At 38.1% G+C, this 18,736-nt stretch overlaps 1 protein-coding gene across 2 annotated transcripts; it reads left to right on the top strand.

Moving 5' to 3' along the window:
- Positions 1-3,975: 3,975 nt before the first annotated feature.
- Positions 3,976-18,319, top strand: TTPA (alpha tocopherol transfer protein). Of its 2 annotated transcripts, none has more exons than XM_053989145.1 (5): positions 3,976-4,170; positions 11,546-11,699; positions 12,935-13,128; positions 16,243-16,353; positions 17,957-18,319. In XM_053989145.1, exons 1-5 carry the CDS (start codon positions 3,991-3,993, stop codon positions 18,128-18,130), a joined length of 813 nt encoding a protein of 270 aa, XP_053845120.1. In that variant the 5' UTR covers positions 3,976-3,990; the 3' UTR covers positions 18,131-18,319. The 2 variants fall into 2 exon arrangements, with proteins under 2 accessions (XP_053845120.1, XP_053845126.1); XM_053989151.1 differs by lacking the exon at positions 3,976-4,170 and adding an exon at positions 4,274-4,469.
- The last annotated feature ends 417 nt before the right edge of the window (positions 18,320-18,736 follow it).

Genomic DNA, 18,736 nt, shown 5'->3' with positions numbered 1-18,736 from the left:
ATGCCTTCAGATGGAAACAGAGAAGCTGGTGTTAAATTAAAAGTTAAAATTAAGTTGTCAATGACTCATCTTAAAGTTTTCTATGTGTTAAAACAATACAAACTGGAGGCAGCATAGACCCATTTTTAATTCAGTATACGAAAGGAAAATTATTGTAGCAGAGTAGGAGGAAGAGATGAGAGTTAAGGAACCTACACAAGTCTTTGCTCCCCTTATATATATTGTGATGCATATTCTCACAGCCATGTGACAGGGCTGGGTCTACTGAGTCCTTATTGCTTGCAGAGCATACTCAGACTTCGAGGGGATGTCCATAAACCTGGCAGTGAATAAGCATCACTTCTGCATGCAGTTTGGTGCAGATGATTCATACTCTTGCTACAGCAAGACAGCAGGATCAAAGACTTCATAACTCAGTCCTTGAGTGACCCTGCCAGTTCCTGGCCTTGAATGTTTTTCATTATCTCATCACCCACTGAGGACTGCAGTGTCTTACAGAGCAAAGTAGGTTTAATTTAAGTAGAAGCTTGGGCTGTGCTTATATTACACATTTTTAAAAAAATATTTTTACACCAAGATGGTTTTGCAAATAGTCTGTTGTGACGTAAAATGAAAGACAAGTTCTCTGCCATGTACCTACCATCAACCGTCTGCTGAGACTCCTGAATTACACTACAGGGTAAGACTTTCAAAGGCTGTTACTAAGTCACTGAGTCACCAACCAACCTCGCTACACAGTATAAGGTTTTGGTCCACTATAATAGAAAAAGGTTTGACATAGTTTCAAACAATGCTATCAGGACCACTGAGTAGACAGACAACAGGAGGATGCAGACATGCTACACTTTAGGGTTTCAGTGAAAGGCTGACAATGATTTACACTCCTTTTTGCAGTACAAAATGGTCACCCTTCAGATACAGTCTTGAGCTCTCAATTCAATTTTGCTTACCTTGAAAGATTTAACAATAATATTCCAGTTCCAAAGTACTTTACATGAACAGATTCCTATGATAAGCTTGAAGTGGTATGACTGTCTGCTCTGGATTTCACTGGAAGCTTGCACTTGTATAGGAGTTTGCTTGTACAGGATTATTGGTTTGGAGAGATTTTGTATTTTTTTACCTGTACATAAAAAATACCAGAGTGATAGATAATATTTTTTTTCATGTGCATGGAATAGTTAATAAATATTATTGTAATTCATACCAGATTATTGTAATATTGTATCAATATTATTGTAATTCATACCAGATGCTTGTTCACCCTGGAATATGTGATAATCTTGAAGAATTAATACTTGTATTCTATTAGGAGTGTAGGGTTACTTTGTTTCAGCTGGTGTACACTTCCTTGACTAGATAGGCAAGAGGAAAGAGCAAGCTGTTTGGCACCACAAATCAACTCTCACAATATTTATCTTGATTTCCTGACTCACAAGTCTGCATTTACATGTTTTAAATATGTGAATTCTTAGTAAAAAAATCAAAGACCTGAAAATTAAACATTCCATGATGTTCCATGTTCTCTGCACAAGTTTAAGCAAGTTAACTGGAACTTAATTTATAGAGATGCTAACCTCCTACAATCATCAGTGTCTGGAATTAAGTGTTCAGCATTTATGCAAGTTAAACTCCTAATCTTGATCTTAATGAAACTTGTATATTAATGTTAACTTAGGTGTATGTGCATGAAAGACAAGGTCCTTCTATTTATCCATATCATTCACAGAAAAAACATGCCACTACTACTGCAGGTTTGAAACTCAAAAACCTTTTACAGTTTTTATAGAATCTTATAAAAGAAAGAAGCACAAATGCCATGTGTATGTTACAGTCAATGTAAGATAGTTGCCTCCACACCTCTTGAACACTTGTCACAGACCTGTTGAAGTATTGACTGGGTTTTACTCAGATGTAAATATTCTCTTGAAGGACTGCAAATTCCAGCTATCTGTTAAAAGTCTGTTTGTCACAGGAATATGCCAAAAGGAAACATCAAAGAGCTGCTGTCACATTTTCAAATCTTTTTTGTAAGAGTAATCATCCTGGTCCAAGGACACAAACAAGGCAAAGTTTACAAACAGGCATAATTTATTTAGACAGAGCTTTCAGACGCTTGAGCTCTTTTCCAGATGTAATTAAACAAAACAAAATCTTTACTTACAAGCTTCATCTTCTAACAGGTCTTAATTGCTCTGGTGAAAGGTCAAATATACAACATGCTGGTGCCTCTGAAGGAAGCCTGGATGATATCACATCTTCATTGTCAAAGAGAGGAGTTCTCATTAGTCTTACAAATACAGCCTCCTTTGCAGAATTTTAAACAAAACCCTCAAATTTACAGATATTTTTAAACTCAGTCCTGAGGGAAATCACTGAAACTGCTTGTATAACTAACTTTGTTCATATATGAAGCTGAAATCACAATATGAATTTTGTAGAAAAGCTAGTTAGAAGCTACGAGTTGCTCAGCTGATCAGTCTAATGAAAAGTATCTGTATTCTCTTGCCTCTTTTTGTTTTCACAGATGAAGCACTAAGTTGGGAGAATTCTGAGATGGCAAAACTAAATGGTCAAAAATTATGAAGTGGTGTTTAAAATCACTGTATGAACTTTCTGTGATATTGCTTTGTTTGTCCTACCACCCATGGTTGGGTTACACATTTGCATGCAAATCTTTCCCATGGAAGCTCTGCCCAGAAAAAAAATGAGTGGTTTTTTTTAAAACCTGTTGTTAGTGTCTCCTCATATTCTATTCTCCCTGTTTCTTTCTGTATTTCCAGCTTGCTTTTTCTTCTTGTTCCAGGGTAAGTCCACACTTCCTCACACCTCCTTGCCCAGATGTCCACATCTAAATACTCTTGACTGCCCACTCATTTCCCAGTTTTTATGCTTTCCTTCAATACTTTCCCCCTGCAAGCTTGTATTCCCTATTAGTCCCTTGAGTTTCTGTCTTTTTAATTTTTTTTTTTCAAAAAAACCCTTCCTCTCACTCTTTACCCATCTGCTTTTAGCCAGGCAGATATTTTTTTTCACATTTGGAAAGCTGAGGGGGATACCTATAGACATTGCAGTAGTGTATAAGAATCCAAGACATGGTTAGATATTACCAAAATGCTGATCAAAAAGTAAGTATTAACTGTAGAAAACCAGAAAAGGGGAAAGTAATATGGAACAAAGTTTTTAATATGGAACAAAGTTTTATAAACCTTTTACTAAGCCTAAGCATGCCTTATTAATAGTATATTAAATGAAATAAGGCTTTTAGCCTAAGTAGGCCAGAGAGATCTCAGAGGAAACCTAATACAAGGAAAAGGTTATACTAAAAATACTAATAACAGCAATGAACTCTTTAATAATTGAACTCACTGTTGGGCAGCAAAGTTGGACTAAGGTTGAATTCAACCTCACCACCCCTGCCTTTCTCCTGGCAGAGTGAATATATTTTTGTTACTGCGTAACCACGTTAAGGATGAGGTGCTCCAAGGCAGTTTTGCACCAGCAGGGATCCCCGCTTTGCACTTCATTTCCCAGCTGCAATGAAGTTGCAGCATTTTGCGATTTAGTATCTAAAGATGGATTATTTTCGCCAAAATGGGCGGACACCACCCTTAGCACGTCCTGGGGGTCCGGGACGACCCTCCTGCGGTGGGCGCCGCGGGTACCAGCGGCGGAGGTCTCCCTGCCCGGTGGGGCCGCCCCTCGCCCTCCAGAGGGAGCAGGAACGGCTCACTTTTGGGGCTGGAAGTGGAAAACAGAAGATGGGCTTAACGCCCAAAATTCTAAAAACCGGTCAGGTCCGTAAAAGTGGAAATAACAAGCCCAAGAAAGGCAGGGCACACCTGCCCACTCCCTGCCTGGGGCCCGGGAGGGCGCTCAGGGGTTAAGCCCCGCGGGGGCGGGGGCAGCCGGGCCGGGCCCCGCCGCGCCGCGGCTCCCTCTCAATGGGACGGGGCCGGCGGCGGGGCTGAGCTCGGCCGTGCCGCGGGCATGTCGCAGGCTCAGCTCAATGACCTGCCCGACCACTCTCCGCAGGTGCGCGGCGCCGTGTCCGAGCTGCGGCGGCGGGCGGAGGCAGAGCCCGGCCAGCGCTGGCCGCAGCCCCTCTCCGATGCCTTCCTGGTGCGGTTCCTGCGCGCCCGAGATTTCCACCTGGACCTGGCCTGGAGGGTGAGGAGCGGCGGCGGTGGCAGGTCCCGGTGCCCGGGGAGCGCAGCCCCGGCCCGGGACGGGAGCAGCCGGGCTCGGGCTGTGGGGAAGGGCTGTGGGGTGGGTCCGTGCCCTGCGCTGCCCGGGTCGGGCGAGGCCGAGCGGGAAGTTCCAGGGTGTAACTAACTGCTTGTCACGCGTGTTTTCGGCGCGGCGCCGGATCAATGCGCGGTGTCGCGGCTGGCTCAGCGCGGTATCGATGTGGTAACATAAAGGCTGTGCTAAGCGCGGTACAGTCACTCGCCCACACAGTAAGTGTGGTAAGGTCACAGCTCCGATTAGGAAACGGTACCCTTCAAAGGACACCCTTGTCAGGATTATCGGGCTCAGGTTACTAGGAGCCGTACTAGTTTCACTACGTCTTGTAATTATTCCAAAACTATGAGTAAAAACTTCTTTTTGCTTGGAGTTTAGTCTTTTACAGCACTCCTTGCAGGCTTTGATAAGTCGTGGTACTTTACCGGGTCTTTGTATGCCTTTTTGCCACAGAGCACACATATTTTTAATATCCAAAGGCACAGATTGTTATCAGTTTGTTATTTTCTTTAATGAAAGATTGACAGCCATTAAACCTTTGGAACAGAAAGTATTTCCAAATCCTCCCAGGGCAAAAGCATTGATTCACATGTGCCAACTGAGAGCTGTGTTTCCATGGAATTTTACATTGTTTACACAGTATTGCCCAACAGACTTCACCTATTAGTTTCTTCACCTATTAATTTCTGACTTCTCTGGACTGTAGATTTTCCACGTTTACCATAAGAGATGATTGTTTGCATATGGATGTATTGCAGGATCAAGGTATCTAAAAAAGGAAATTGAGAAATTGAATTAGGCCCTTAATCATAAATAGCTTTAAAAATTGTATTTTTGTTCTTTTCATTTGACTCATGGCATTTGCATCATAGCTTTAAACCTTTCCTGCTCAACAGAAGAACCAACGAGTCAAGTCAGATTCCTCTGGGTTTTATGTATCTTACTTTTACTTGAAGTTCATGAGATTGTTTATAGCAAAGCTGTGCAACTAACCATTGTAGGACTGTGCCTTTTTTTTTTCTTTCCCAACAAAAGCCATTTTATTTTCCTGTATTCTTTGGCCTGTATTCTTTTGCTTAAAGGGCGTAATGAGGACATATAGACTCCTGAATATCTGCTCATAATTGCATTCCAATTGGTTGTTACTGGTAATCCTATAGACAGGACGGTGGCACTTCTGAATTTGGCCCGTATATTTTTGCACTTTGATGGGATTGTGAGGTGTGTTAGGTAGGTAGGACTAATCTTTGGGTGCCTGGAATCTAGACTAGGTTTAGCAATAGGAGTCTATGAAGTAGCAAATTTCCTATGCTTCTCTTGAGAATCAGCCCTTGACACTGGGGACCTCCCTTGAAAAAGTTGTCTTTTTAAAACCTCTTTAGATTTTCTGCATCTCCACAGGTTGCTAAGTTTCTGAATTTCAAACTTTCCTTTGAATTAAGAGATTCTAATGTTCAAAACCAACCTGTGTTTAATGTTTCTGTCTAGAATTTCAGCTCTCCAAGTGCTGAAATTAACTCTCACTTAATCTTCTACATACCAGCTGACACCATTTTCTAGAATACTTCTCTTACAGTATGGGAAGAATAACAGAAGCACTTCTCTTTTTTTCTTCCTTTTTTTTTTTCCCACAGGAATGTGTTTATTGCAATTGGTATATCAAGGCCAAAAATAATTATTATGCAAAAATCTCTTGTGGTCCTAAGTTGTATATTCATCTAACCCAAGTGTGACTTCATGCAGAAGTTATGTTAGTACTTCATCCTAGACAGAGTCCTCCTGCTATCAGTCAACAGAGTGGCTCACTCTTCCCTTTTGTCCTGATTTGATGTTGCCTCTTGGTCTGGAGTTCAGGCCAATAAGATTCTCTTTGCCCACTGGGCTTCCATGTACTACTGCATAGTATTTGTAGAGCAGCTAAGGGATAATCAAAGTTAATGGCCCTGTCAATGCATATAAGCAAAGGCTGTCCAGCATCTTAGTATGGGCTTATACTTAAGTCTTAACTATGAATCAAGATTCTGGCACCTGACCAGACCTTTTTATTGATGCATTTCTGGTTAATAATTGAGACAGATTTATCTCACCAACATTTGGAAATGTTTCAGAAAAGAATAATCAGGTAGATTGTTTCAAGACATTCCATTTCTAAATCTTTTATGGTGACTCATAACAGCAATTTTTTCTATTTTTCCAATGGCAATTCCAGACTTGCTTTTAACTAATGATATATTGATATCTCTCATGCTAGAAGAAAATCTAGCACTGAAACAGGTATCTGGAATTGAAGGACTCGAAGAAGAGATAAAACTGTCTTACTTCTTTGAAGACAGTGATTATTCAGTTAAGCTCAATAACAGACTATTCTCACAGAATCACAGAATATATTGAGTTGGAAGGGACCCACAGGGATCATTCAAGTCCAGCTCCTGGCCCTGTGCAGACAGTCACACCATGTGCCCAAGAGCATTGTCCAAATGCCTCTTAAACTCTGTCAGGCTTGGAGCTGTGACCATTTCCCTGGGGAGCCTGTTCCAGTGCCCAACCACCCTCTGGGTGAAGAACCTTTTTCTAATACCCAGCCTAAACTCCCCCTGACACAACTTCAGGCCAGTCCCTCATGGTTTGTCACTGGTCACCACAGAGGTCAGTGTCTGACCCTTTTTGAATGTGCCAGCTATGTGTGTATGTTTGACTTTGCTGTTATCACCAAAAACACTGTCACTTGGATTCACTATGAGAAATCTGGATAATTAGTATCTCCTTTTGGACATAAATGTTTCTTCCTGTTTTATTATGCATTACATCCTATAACTCTTGTATAGGACTGACTCCCAGTGACTTTGGAATGCTGTCTTTTTGTACCTGAAATAGATTATACTCTGGGGAACAGAAGAAAAATGTTTGGCATTGAAATTCTATGCAAAGGGTTTTCATAACATACATATGTAAGCATAATTTTTGTGACACTGAAAACTCTCTAAATATCTAGGATCCTTTTAAGAGTTCTGGTTGATACCAAGGTATATAGCCAGACTTTGGTTTTGCATTCAATTTATGGAGGAATGAGGATTTCCTAGTGCATTCTGCTGCAAGGAAGTCACTTAAGATGACTATGCTGTACAAGTGTTGTTTTCTGTAGTGTCAAGCACACTGCTGAGTCTCAGACATTATTTCTGAGGATCTTCACAGCATTCAAACATAAATGCTAAGTTGAAATCAGTTACTTGGCTGCTTTTCTTCCATCAATTCCAAGGAATTCCTTGAAAAGGATGGAAGAGCTCTTATTCTGTCAGAGCTGACTCTTAAGGAAACACAAATCAGTCAGCCAGGCTTCCCTTTGTGCTAAGCCAGCACGTGCCAGTCTTTTTCCAGTGACAGGGAAGTAATGCATGAGGAATTAGGAAAGTTCTGTGACTCTATAAAATATTTAAAATTCTTTGTCTCTGAATACTGTATGTTTAAATTCTGGGTACATTTGTACACACATATAGAAAAAGACGTATAAAATACGTATGTGCAACGGTTTATATTCTGAAATTTGAGCTGTGGTTTCTCATGCAAAGAATGCCAGTAGAAAACATTTTTTCCCAAGCATTGTGTGCATTTGTACAGCTTCTGACACAATAGAGGCCTAATTCTGCCTATTATCCATGTTAATATAAATAAATAGTTATTGATCAAGAAAAATAGAATTAATTTGCATGTACTGATGCATTAGTTTCTCTAACAAGCACAATGTTTTCTAGTTCTTTTGTTTCTGAGTAAAGTACTAAGTTCACTTTTGTTTGTGGGACATGAATCTTGGTTTAATTGGTAACTTTGTAATCTCATTCAGAAATCTGGAACTATCCCCAACAGACATCAGGGGAAAAAAACCTCTTAATTAATGCTGAACTACAGACACTGGAGTTTTTCATCCAGCTTTCTCCCCCTTTATCAAGTTATCTTGCATCTATTTTCAGATGTTGAGCAGATTCTAAGTAGGTTATTCTGTTTGTAAACACAGATAATTATACATTGAGATGTTTTTCTTGTGTCGTTAAGTGCGTGCGCCATTTTTTATACTGGGTAAGGAATGTGTCTGGTTTTCCTGAGATTTGGTTTCATCTATATCCAAACTGATTGTTATACGCCACACTTATGTTTTTCCCTTCTGAAAAAGAATCATACTTGAAAAAATTTCACATGAATTTCTGTGCTTAAACAGTGTAAAACTAGAAAACCTCTAAACCACTGCTAGTGTTTGAATTCCTTTACATGTATAAGGATTACTCTTTTAAGTGGCCATGTGAGACTTGACTATGTCCAGCTGTAAGAAAGGAGTTGCTTACATAAATAAAAATTTACAGAATATCTGCCAAAACTAGCTGTAGATTTTGTGGAAGATTTTCTAATGCTGACCTTTACTTCAGATCTAAATCATTTTAGGTAATTAGATTAGGTTTGCAAAATCTGAGAACTCTTCAGCACTTAGTGATTTTCTTGCCAAGGGGAGTATGTTTTAGGCTTAGCCAAGTGTCTGAAAGGTGCACCACTTACTTGTGTCATGGAAAGTGTCAGAAATATTCCAACCATATATTTACTCCTTAATGGGTGTGCAAGTAGGTTAACTATGCCTTCTGTAAGGATCTTGAGTGCATCAGAAGCTGAAAACACCACTCTCTTTCTTCCAAAGTCCAAGAACTTAAATCCTTGTTTCCAGCTTGGAAAGTGTAAATATCATGAAAATGAGAAACTAACTGTATTGACTACACAGGTTTATTTAGGGTATTGAATTAATGTGTCATTTTTATTCTCATCTTAGTTTTGGCAGAGAGTTCTTCAAAGAGGTGTTTAAAATATATATCTTCATGATGTTGTGGTACCACAGATTTTAGAAGTGACAAATTACAAAGTGACAGATGTTTGTATAGTTGTTTTCAGGGTGGTTTTGTATTTTGCTGCTATTTCAGAGTCTGTTTTGGAAAGACCAAGGATAAAACATTTTGACATTTCTGTCTGGCACAAAGCAGTTGGGATTGCTCAAACAGTGCCCTTTGTAGACAGTCAAGTACTGACAGAGTGAGATAATCAGAGTACCCCAACAGGCCTATCTTTGCAATTATAGTGAACTTCTGTTCCATAAATTAACTTACTTTCCCTACTTCCTTTCTCTTTCCTTTGCCTTGTTTGTTTGTTTTAAATTTAACCTAGGCTAAAACTGATTGAATGCAGCCAAGAGACTTCTAATAAAATTCTCCTAATGGTTAAATGTTTCTTTCTATGGTGATGGTTTAGGATGAGGCTTTGATTCTTTTTTTTTTTTTCCACTGCCAAATCAAGTGGGATTCTAGCACGGGATATAATTTTTTTATTGTTTTTTTGGATCTAAATACATATTTATAGGCTCTATTTCCATGAAAAATATAGCTAATTTCTGATCAGTGTACCATGTATTTTTATGTAAATTTTGCTGATAAACAATAATGTTTTATAAATAGTTTCCTCATGGCAATTCATTTGAGAGACCTTCAAAATCATTCAAGACCTTAAGCTGAGCAGAAAAGCATTAAGCTGAAGAAAAAGTATATTTTATGCAAAACGATGCAAGAAGCTTGAAAATAGAGGGAAGAGTATAGAGGGAAGACTAATTATCTAACATGGGCATGCTGTGAGCTACAGGATGGTGAGTTTCAGGTCTCCCTCTAAGAGTCTGTAGGGATTAATTCAATTTTACTGATCATTCTTCCAATGAAAATACTGAAGAAAATTATAGTTACATAGATACAAGAAATTTGTAATTTTTTAAAGGTTATATTCTATTAGTTGGACCTCACAGCTCTTTTAACTTTAGTATTTCTGTTGTGAAATATGGAGTAATTGATAAAGGAAAAAAAGAAATTCTGTTAATACAAATTATAGGAAATAAAAGACTTTTGGTTGATGCTTTCAGTACAGTGAACACACTTAATTCGTGAAACTGTGGTGAGGATCAGATTGGATTTCCCTGTTTGATGAAATATAGAAACAATTTTAAAAGCTAGGCTGCGCATGCCACCTTTAAGATTTAAAGCTACGATGTGGTTTGTTGTGAAACAAGGTACTGAAAAATTCTGATTCTCTTAGCTACTTTGAAGGTCTTGGGTTAGACCTCTAACCCAAGAAAATTAATACAAAATGTGAATTACTTGTAATAGCTATCTCTCTACTTTCCAAACTTAGTGATGGAGAACTTAGCAGAAGTGATGCAGTGCAGGCAAATTTTAGTTGATGAGCAGAAAGGAAGCATTTTAGAAGACAGTCTTGCATAGCTTCCTACTTATGCACAATGTCTTAAATAAATTTTAGTTGCAGGGCATAGTTCATTTTCCCCACAACCACTTAGTCAATATTAAAGGAGAAACAGTAATTAGACTTGGAAGTTAGAACTACTGCATCACCAACTTAATTTTGCACAATCTGTTTCTAAGATGACCTTTCACAGTGCTACCTATAATTCCTCAACACAGATGTTACCTCACAAAGCAGCACCTTTAATTGCCTCTTCCTTAGCATTAGTCCATGGCCTTTCAGCACACAGCTCCTCCTGTGCCTTAGAAATACTGGTTATTTTGCTGCCTCCCAGCTTTGGGAACTAGGCTGACCAAGTCCCTGACAACAGACAGGATCTCTGTTTTAGCCAAACAGGTTCTCATTATTTCCACTCTGTGAGGGAAATTGTCAAATGTGTAATGAACCCACTACTGCGTTATATTCCTTCATTTCAGAGGGGTAGAAGGGACCTCAAAAATGTTTTTGGGTATGCTGATGAGTGTACCTGTTTCAAATAGTAAACTGGAATTATTGAGGACTGTGTATAAAATAGGGAGGAAGGGAGAAAGTGAGTGAGTGGAGGAGAATGTTCCTCCATAAGATTTTGCATGTCTAAATCTTAAAAAATCCTGAATGAGTCTGATGCAGTAGCAAAACGAACAATCCTAAAGGTAACCTGAGCAGAAAAAAATGGGGTTTAGATGCATTTTACATAGAAACTACAGGCTTATTGTACATCCAGTTTTCTTTTCTGACACAAAATGACAACTGCAGTCCATTAATGGTTTGACTGGGTTCTAAATTCATCATGGCAAGTTACTCACTCACTTGATCCAGCATAGCAACCTTCTGTTTCTAGGTGTGATTTGATTAAAATATACAATTAAATTATAGCTAATTTAATGAATTAAATCTGACTGTGACCACATTTGGAAAACATATTTTTAACTGTGTTCTTCCTATAATAGCTGATGCTTACCTGACATCCACATTAATTTTTTTCCAGTTATTGAAGAATTATCAGAAATGGAGAATTGAATGCCCAGAAATAAGTGCAGATTTACAACCATCTTCTGTTCTTGGTCTTTTGCAAGCTGGCTATCATGGAGTCCTAAGGTCAAGAGACCCACATGGAAGCAAAGTTCTAATATACAGAATTGGTGAGTGACAAAATTACTTGGAACAGTTTCACACCTGATTCTGACACTGAAGTTTTTGGGTTTTGTTTGTTTGCTTTGGGTTTTTTGTTTGTTTGTTTGTTTTTGGTTTTTTATTTGTTTGTTTTTTAATTATCACCATTTCAGCAGCAAATCAAAAATATTTTATGGTTACAACTGCAGGGGGTGATAAAACTAGATCATATCAGAATACCTTAACTAGAAAGGTAATATATTTATGTTCCTTGCTAGAAATGCATTTACATTAATATAAAGGTGAATTTACTGAGCTATAACAATTAAATAATTTTACTTATATATTTGTATGGCTAAGGCTGTACAATCTCTCACGAAGAACCTGATTTTCTTTTTAGTGAAATTCTTGTTGCATCAAAAGAATCTTGAAGGTTAAAACTTGTAATATTATGTGGTTTTTTTGGCTCTGAGTGTCCCAAAAATCATTTGACTTCATGTAAATTGTCAAATCCATGGGCTAAGACTGTGGTACTGATGCAGATGCAGCACAGAGCGGGAAGAACACAAACAAAGGTGTACTTTGTCATGTAGCAAAGTTCAATTTAGGCTTGGATGAGCAGTTCACCAGGTTTTTGCTGTTTACTTGTAGCCAAAGAGCCCTAGATGACAACAACACTTGGAAAATGCTTGATGCACCTCCCAGAAATATTTTCAAAAAGTACATAGTTAAATGAACACCATATCTCTTTATGCTTGTTTTGGACAGAGGCTTTATGTTTGCCAACTTTCAAAGAATTGTCTTATTATCATCTGGTCTAGTAGGCAGTTGTGCCCTCTAAAGGTTTCATGTAGGGTTAAGGCTCATCCCATGCAATTTTTCGATCAGGCCTCAGAAAAAAAATAAGTGAGATTCACTGAATCGTTCCAGAATTCTGGTGCTGAAAAACAATTATATTAATTGATTGGATTGATGATCTGCAGTTTCTGCTAGCATGACTGTTACTGAATTGTGCCTTGTACTGGGTCTATGGCCATAGGTAGAGCATGCTCCATTATGTGCTTCCGTGTCCTAAAAGAGCATCAAAGATGAATGAGAGAGCAAGTACACAAATTACGTTATGCACTGGCAAGACAGTTTATTTCAGGAACTTTGTTCTTGCTGATTAATTCTTGTTCCTGAGAAGCACACTAGAAGCTGTAGGAAGAAAAAGTGCAGGTGTATGGGTTTTCTCATGGTGATGCAGGGTAATCTATCTTCTCAGGACAATGGGATCCCAGTTTATTTACAGCATATGATGTGTTTCGTGTAAGTCTCATCACATCTGAACTCATTGTAAAGGAGATCGAGACTCAGCAAAATGGAGTCAAGGCCATCTTTGACCTTCGAGGGTGGAGATTTGCTCATGCTTTTCAAATCAGTCCAGCGGTGGCCAAGAATATGGCTGCTGTTCTCACAGTAAGTATGACATAATGCTTTATGCAGCTTCATTGTTATGACTTCCAATTTTTCTTCTCTTGCAAGCTATAGTAAATTTTCCTTCTGTAGGCATTCTCAGACTATGCAACTAAGGAGAACAAAATCCTAAATCAATTACAAGTTGTGCTTGATTTTTTCCTAAATTTTATTCTTCTATACCAGTAAATGCCCTCTAACTTCTGCTATTTTACAAGAACTCTACCAACCTCTTACAACACAAGAATTTCATGACTGGAGGAGCAGATGAAGCCCAGATTTGGAAGGATCTCCATTTGTTATCCTGTTTCATCTCTTCTCTTCCATTCTTTTGTGCATTATCTCAATATCTAAAGCATTTATTCCTGTCTCAGAGAATATTAAGAATAGCATGCACTGTGAGCAATTAAGAGCAAGACACTCCTAGCTTGTTACCAGTATGGATGATGCTGATGTGATCTTCCATCTGCTAACAAAAGAATGTATAACATTTATGTTCTGCTTGCTTTCTTCCCCACAACATGAGCACTGTTACCTCACCTCCTGTTTTTTCACAAAACTTCTCAGAACTTTACTGTCTTTAAGGCTTATTCCTTTCTGCTAAATTCAGTTGAGCTTTGCCACTGGATTTGAGAGGAAAAAAAATTAAAGAAAAAAGGGGACAGAGAATTGACAGGCAAGCTACAGTGTAGTCCTATAATCTTATTTTCCTTCAGAAGTTATGTTGAAAGTCAGTAATAATAAAACTGTTAGCCTGTGATGTGGAAATGAGCCAGGGAGATACTCTCTTGCTCTGATTTGGTAAGGTTCAAATCTGAGATTCAATCAAAGCTTAGTCATTGAATTAATATCATCAGAACTTCAGATGTTCTTCCTTTCTGATATCTACCATAAAACCTTATTGAAACCATTAGGTATTCCCAACTTTGCACATCTAGAATAAGACCTCCTGGTGTTATGCAGTCTGGGGCCAGATCTCATGAAAACAGGACTAGTGAGAGTGTTTCAGTTGATTTCTGAGGTAAAAAACATATTGCTTGAAATAGAGCAGAAAGGAAGCAGAATAGGATTTGCAAATACATCTAAAGTTTCAATCCATTATCTCAAAGCAGGAAATTCTTTGACTATGATGTTTCCATTTTGACCTATTTCTGATTTTTTCAATGTTTTTCAAACTTCTAAATGCTTATTCTAGCTATGGAAAAGGAAAATTAAAAAATGTGTGTTTCCAGTGTTCTTTTCTAAGAAGAAAAAGAATTTTAATTCTTTTCTTTTATCCCCTGATTCCTTTCCTCACTTTTAACTGGGTTTGTAAATTTTATCCAGAGATTATATTAGTGTTGTTCAATATCATATAATCATAGAACATGTTAAGTTGGAAGAGACTCATCAGAATTATCAAGACCAACTTCTGGCCCTATACAGGACACCCCAAGAGATACACCATGTGACTGAGAGCATTGTCCAAACACTTCTTGAACTCTTGTCAGGCTTGGAGCTGTGACCGCTTCCCTGGGGAGCCTGTTCCAGTGCTCAACCACCCTCTAGGTTAAGAACTTTTTCCTCATATCCAATATAAGACTCCTCTGACACAACTTCAGGCCATTCCCTCAGGTCCCGTCTCTGGCCAGGAGAGTGAAGAATCTACACTTCCTCTTCCCTTCACAAGGAAATTGCAGAGTGCAATGAGGTCTCCCCTCAGTCTGCTCTTCTCCAGGCTGAACAGACCAAGTGACCTCGGCCACTCCTGACACGACTTCCCCTCCAGAACTCTTCACCATCCTCCTGGCCCTCATTTGGAGCTCTCTAATAGCTTAATGACTTTTTTTATATTATGGTGCCCAAAACTGCACACAGTATTCAAGATGAGGCTGCTTCAGTACAGAGCAGAGCAGGACAATGCCCTCCTTTGCACAGCTGGAGATGTACCCCAGGACATGCTTAATGCACTCCAGAATATACTTATAAATAAAAGTTAAGAAACCTTACCTTTAACCCTGTATTTTACTCAAGAAATGTGTCTTGCAAATTATTATCCTGTATCAAGAAACAGAAGTTAATAGAAAGGAAGTATGTACTAAGGAATGGAAAGCATAGTACAGATAATAAGTGACATTATCTTGAAAAATCTGTTATCCCGGGCATAAAATTGTTTTGTGAAAATCATGATAGTAGACTTTAAGTATAAGATAATCCATAATAACATTAAGTGAATATACAAGCTGATAATTTTAAGGTCTTTATCATACATTAAAATCTAGAAGGAGTGGCACTAAAGAAATGTGTTAGCTTTGGGTTTTTTCTTCCTTAGAACTATTGAACTAATGAGGAGATATGTTTGTGAGTAGTACCATTTTTATAAGCAGAAAACATGTCAGAGGTAGTATCAGGTGGGATATGAAGGGAAGCTGTACTTTCCTCATTGCACAAAGCTTATTTTGAGCACTGCCATATTTTCTTTTAAATTTCAAAGATCTGGAACTTTTAAATGAATGCAAGTAGAATCTAAGGTGTTTTATATTATGAAGGCTGTATAGCAGATATTTTTAAAATTTCATTAAAACAGTAATCTTTTTGTAAAGCTGAACTTCTGTCTTGGCCAAATTCCTTGGCCAAAGGCTTATTTCTGAATTATAAATATAACTTATTTAACTTAAAGTTAGTATTTTCAATAGTTTATATATATTTATGTATTATACTTCAGGCTGTAAATTGTCAATAAAAGCACATAGCTAGATAGCATTTTGTAAATTAGTAGCAGAATCTTGTGAAAAACTGTACTTTAAAAGAAAGGCTGAGCACAAAGTTTGTGTATAATATTTATGTGCAATTTGGTGATGGTTTTCTTTTTTGTTTTTCTCTTTGTTTTTAATATTCAACCTCACCTCCTACTGAGGTGAAAAAATGGTGAGATTTTTCCCTCTAATGGGAGGAACAAGATACGATTTTTCTGAATGTTGTTCTTAATTTACACTGTTAGAAAATGTAGGAATTGGCAAGGTCAGAAGAAATACTTTAACCTATGGACTAGACAGTTTTTACAGGCTTGTGCTTAGTAATAGAGGTGTTTCAATAATGTTTTCTTTTTCTTATTCTGTTTTCCATGTATGCTGACAGGATTCCTTTCCACTGAAAGTTCGAGGTATCCACTTGATTAATGAGCCTTTATTCTTCCACCCAGTCTTCGCTCTAATTAAGCCTTTTCTCACTGAAAAAATAAAGCAACGGGTGAGTGCACACAAATATTTCTTTCTGCCACAAAACCCTTATATGACAATCTGCAGCACTTTCCTCAGGCTCTGTTACTCCTGAGTACTGAAGAGCATAAATAATTTTTGTTTGTTAGTGCCATACAGACCTCCAGAATCTAACAGCAAAGCATTTGCAGTTATTATTAACATGAGAATTGCAAGTGGTGCTGTTATCACTACTCTGAAGGGAAAAAGCAGCAACACAAAGAGGTTAAATAATTTGTTTGCGGTCACATAATAATTCTTCTGCAGAAATAGAAAGAAATAGGTCCTGGATTTCCCAGTACTCTGCCTATAAATGATAGAGAAAAATGATCACTGAGCAATGTTTTATGGTCCAAGTTGTGCAGAATTAGTAGAAGACAACTCTTTAGCTCTGACAGAACTCCAGAGGCACTTATGCATCAAAAATTGGTCAGATTTAATTTCTAAGTTTTTTTTTCAAATAGCTCCTTAGTTGCTTTAAATAGTTTTGCAGTTATAGATCTGCAAATAGGTTTGTATTTGGATGCAAAAACATGCCAAGGTTTATTGCAGCATAGGAAAAATATTGGAGTTTTCAGCTGGCACAAAAGTGAAATGGTAACAGCAGGACTAAGGTACAAAATAAACAGCCCTGCCTATTGTTCCCATTCTGAAGCCTCCTTTTCTCAGCACATGGATCTTGGGCATTTGCAATAGCCACTGCATGCCAAGACAGTAAATCCTAGAAAAGTATCAGACTGGAAGTAATGAACAAGGCTTCAAAATAGCTATAATAAAGCAAGAGGAGAAGAACCAGCCCTACAGTATTGCAAGGATTAAAGCGGAGAAGTAGTCCAGAATCCAATTCCAGCTGGAACTGAAAGATAAGTACTAATATATAGATTCTGTTGAGTATCTTCCTTGTCACCTGTCTGAACCTACATACATACTACATAATCTTATTTTTAAATATATGTGACAGGACCAGATAGTAATGGCCGTGAGCCAGATGAAGAGAAGAACTAAACCTACAGTATTGCAAGGGTTAAAGTGAAGAAGTAGTCCAGAATCCAATTCCAGTTGGAACTGAAAGATAAGGACTAATATATAGATTCTGTTGAGTATCTTCCTTGTCACCTGTCTGAACCTACATACATACTACATCACCTTGTTTTCAAATACATGTGGCAGGACCAGATAGTAATGGCTATGAGCCAGACAGGGCTCTTTTCTTGGAAATGACTGAAGGACAAGTACAAGATATCATGGCAAAACAAATCACCAGTATTCTCATGGTTTAGCTTAGTTTAGCAGTTTGGATGTAGTGTGTACTATCATCAGTTAAACCAGTCTGGAACAAGTGTGTAGTTAGTTTTGGCTCCTGTGCTCACAGCTACATAAAATGCAATTCTCAGGTTGTAGTCCATCCTTCACCAGCCTTCAGATTCAGAGGACAGAGTTTGAGTAGCTAGGGGAAAAGAATTCATTATGAACAAATACACTTAGTTAAACCAAGCTGGTGGGTTCAGCTCTTGCACTGAGATGCTTTGCTGCCTGTTCTCACTCAATAGTCTATCATCCATACCCAAGTAAATGCTTTTAATATTTTGGTTTAGGTGTACATGCATGGAAATAACTACTTGCAGAGTCTGACCGAACACTTCCCCGTCAGCATTCTCCCACAGGAATATGGGGGGGAGGAAGTCTCCATTGAAGAGCTGGCCAAGGAATGGACTGACTTCATAATGGCATCTTCAGATTATCTTCAGAGCATTTCTCTGGTTGCCTAGGAATAACCTTAATAAAGTATTTTATCAATTCTTGAGCACTGGAATTGGAAATAAGTTTAATATGAAAATTTCCATTGTGAATGAAATAAGTATGTCTTTGCAGGGCACTCACTGAATGTTATATTGGCTGCACTTTTATACTAACTGGAGTCTATCAGTTTGTGTGTCTGAAGAGATTCATGAATTTTGCATGTTTGTCGCACTCTAATTGAGCAACTTGTATGCCAGATAGCTGAAGAGTGCATTGGATATTAGATTGATACTGCTGCTGTTAGGTCTTTGGAGACAACTCATCTGTAATAATGTAGTCCAGAACCTTACACTTAGCTCTTGGCTTGTCAAGACAATACAAAACAAAGAATAGACTGTGAATAGGGTAGTTTGTTGCAGAAATAAGACTACAGGGCTAATTTACAAAGTGTGAAGAGGCTGCTTTTTGGATTGATTCTCAGGGAAAATGCCATTTTGTTAGCTTGTATCAAATTGAAAATTAGTAATCAATAGTGAGACATTTGTCTTACTTGTGCTGCTTGTGCAGTTTCCCTTCTTATCCTAATTAACAGAGTAATCTTCAAGTTTTATAGAAAAACACCATGTGCGTATTTT

The sequence above is a fragment of the Vidua macroura genome, chromosome 1, assembly GCF_024509145.1.
Source record: "Vidua macroura isolate BioBank_ID:100142 chromosome 1, ASM2450914v1, whole genome shotgun sequence".
Taxonomy (NCBI): Eukaryota; Metazoa; Chordata; class Aves; order Passeriformes; family Viduidae; genus Vidua; species Vidua macroura.
This window is presented reverse-complemented; position numbering and strand designations above follow the sequence as displayed.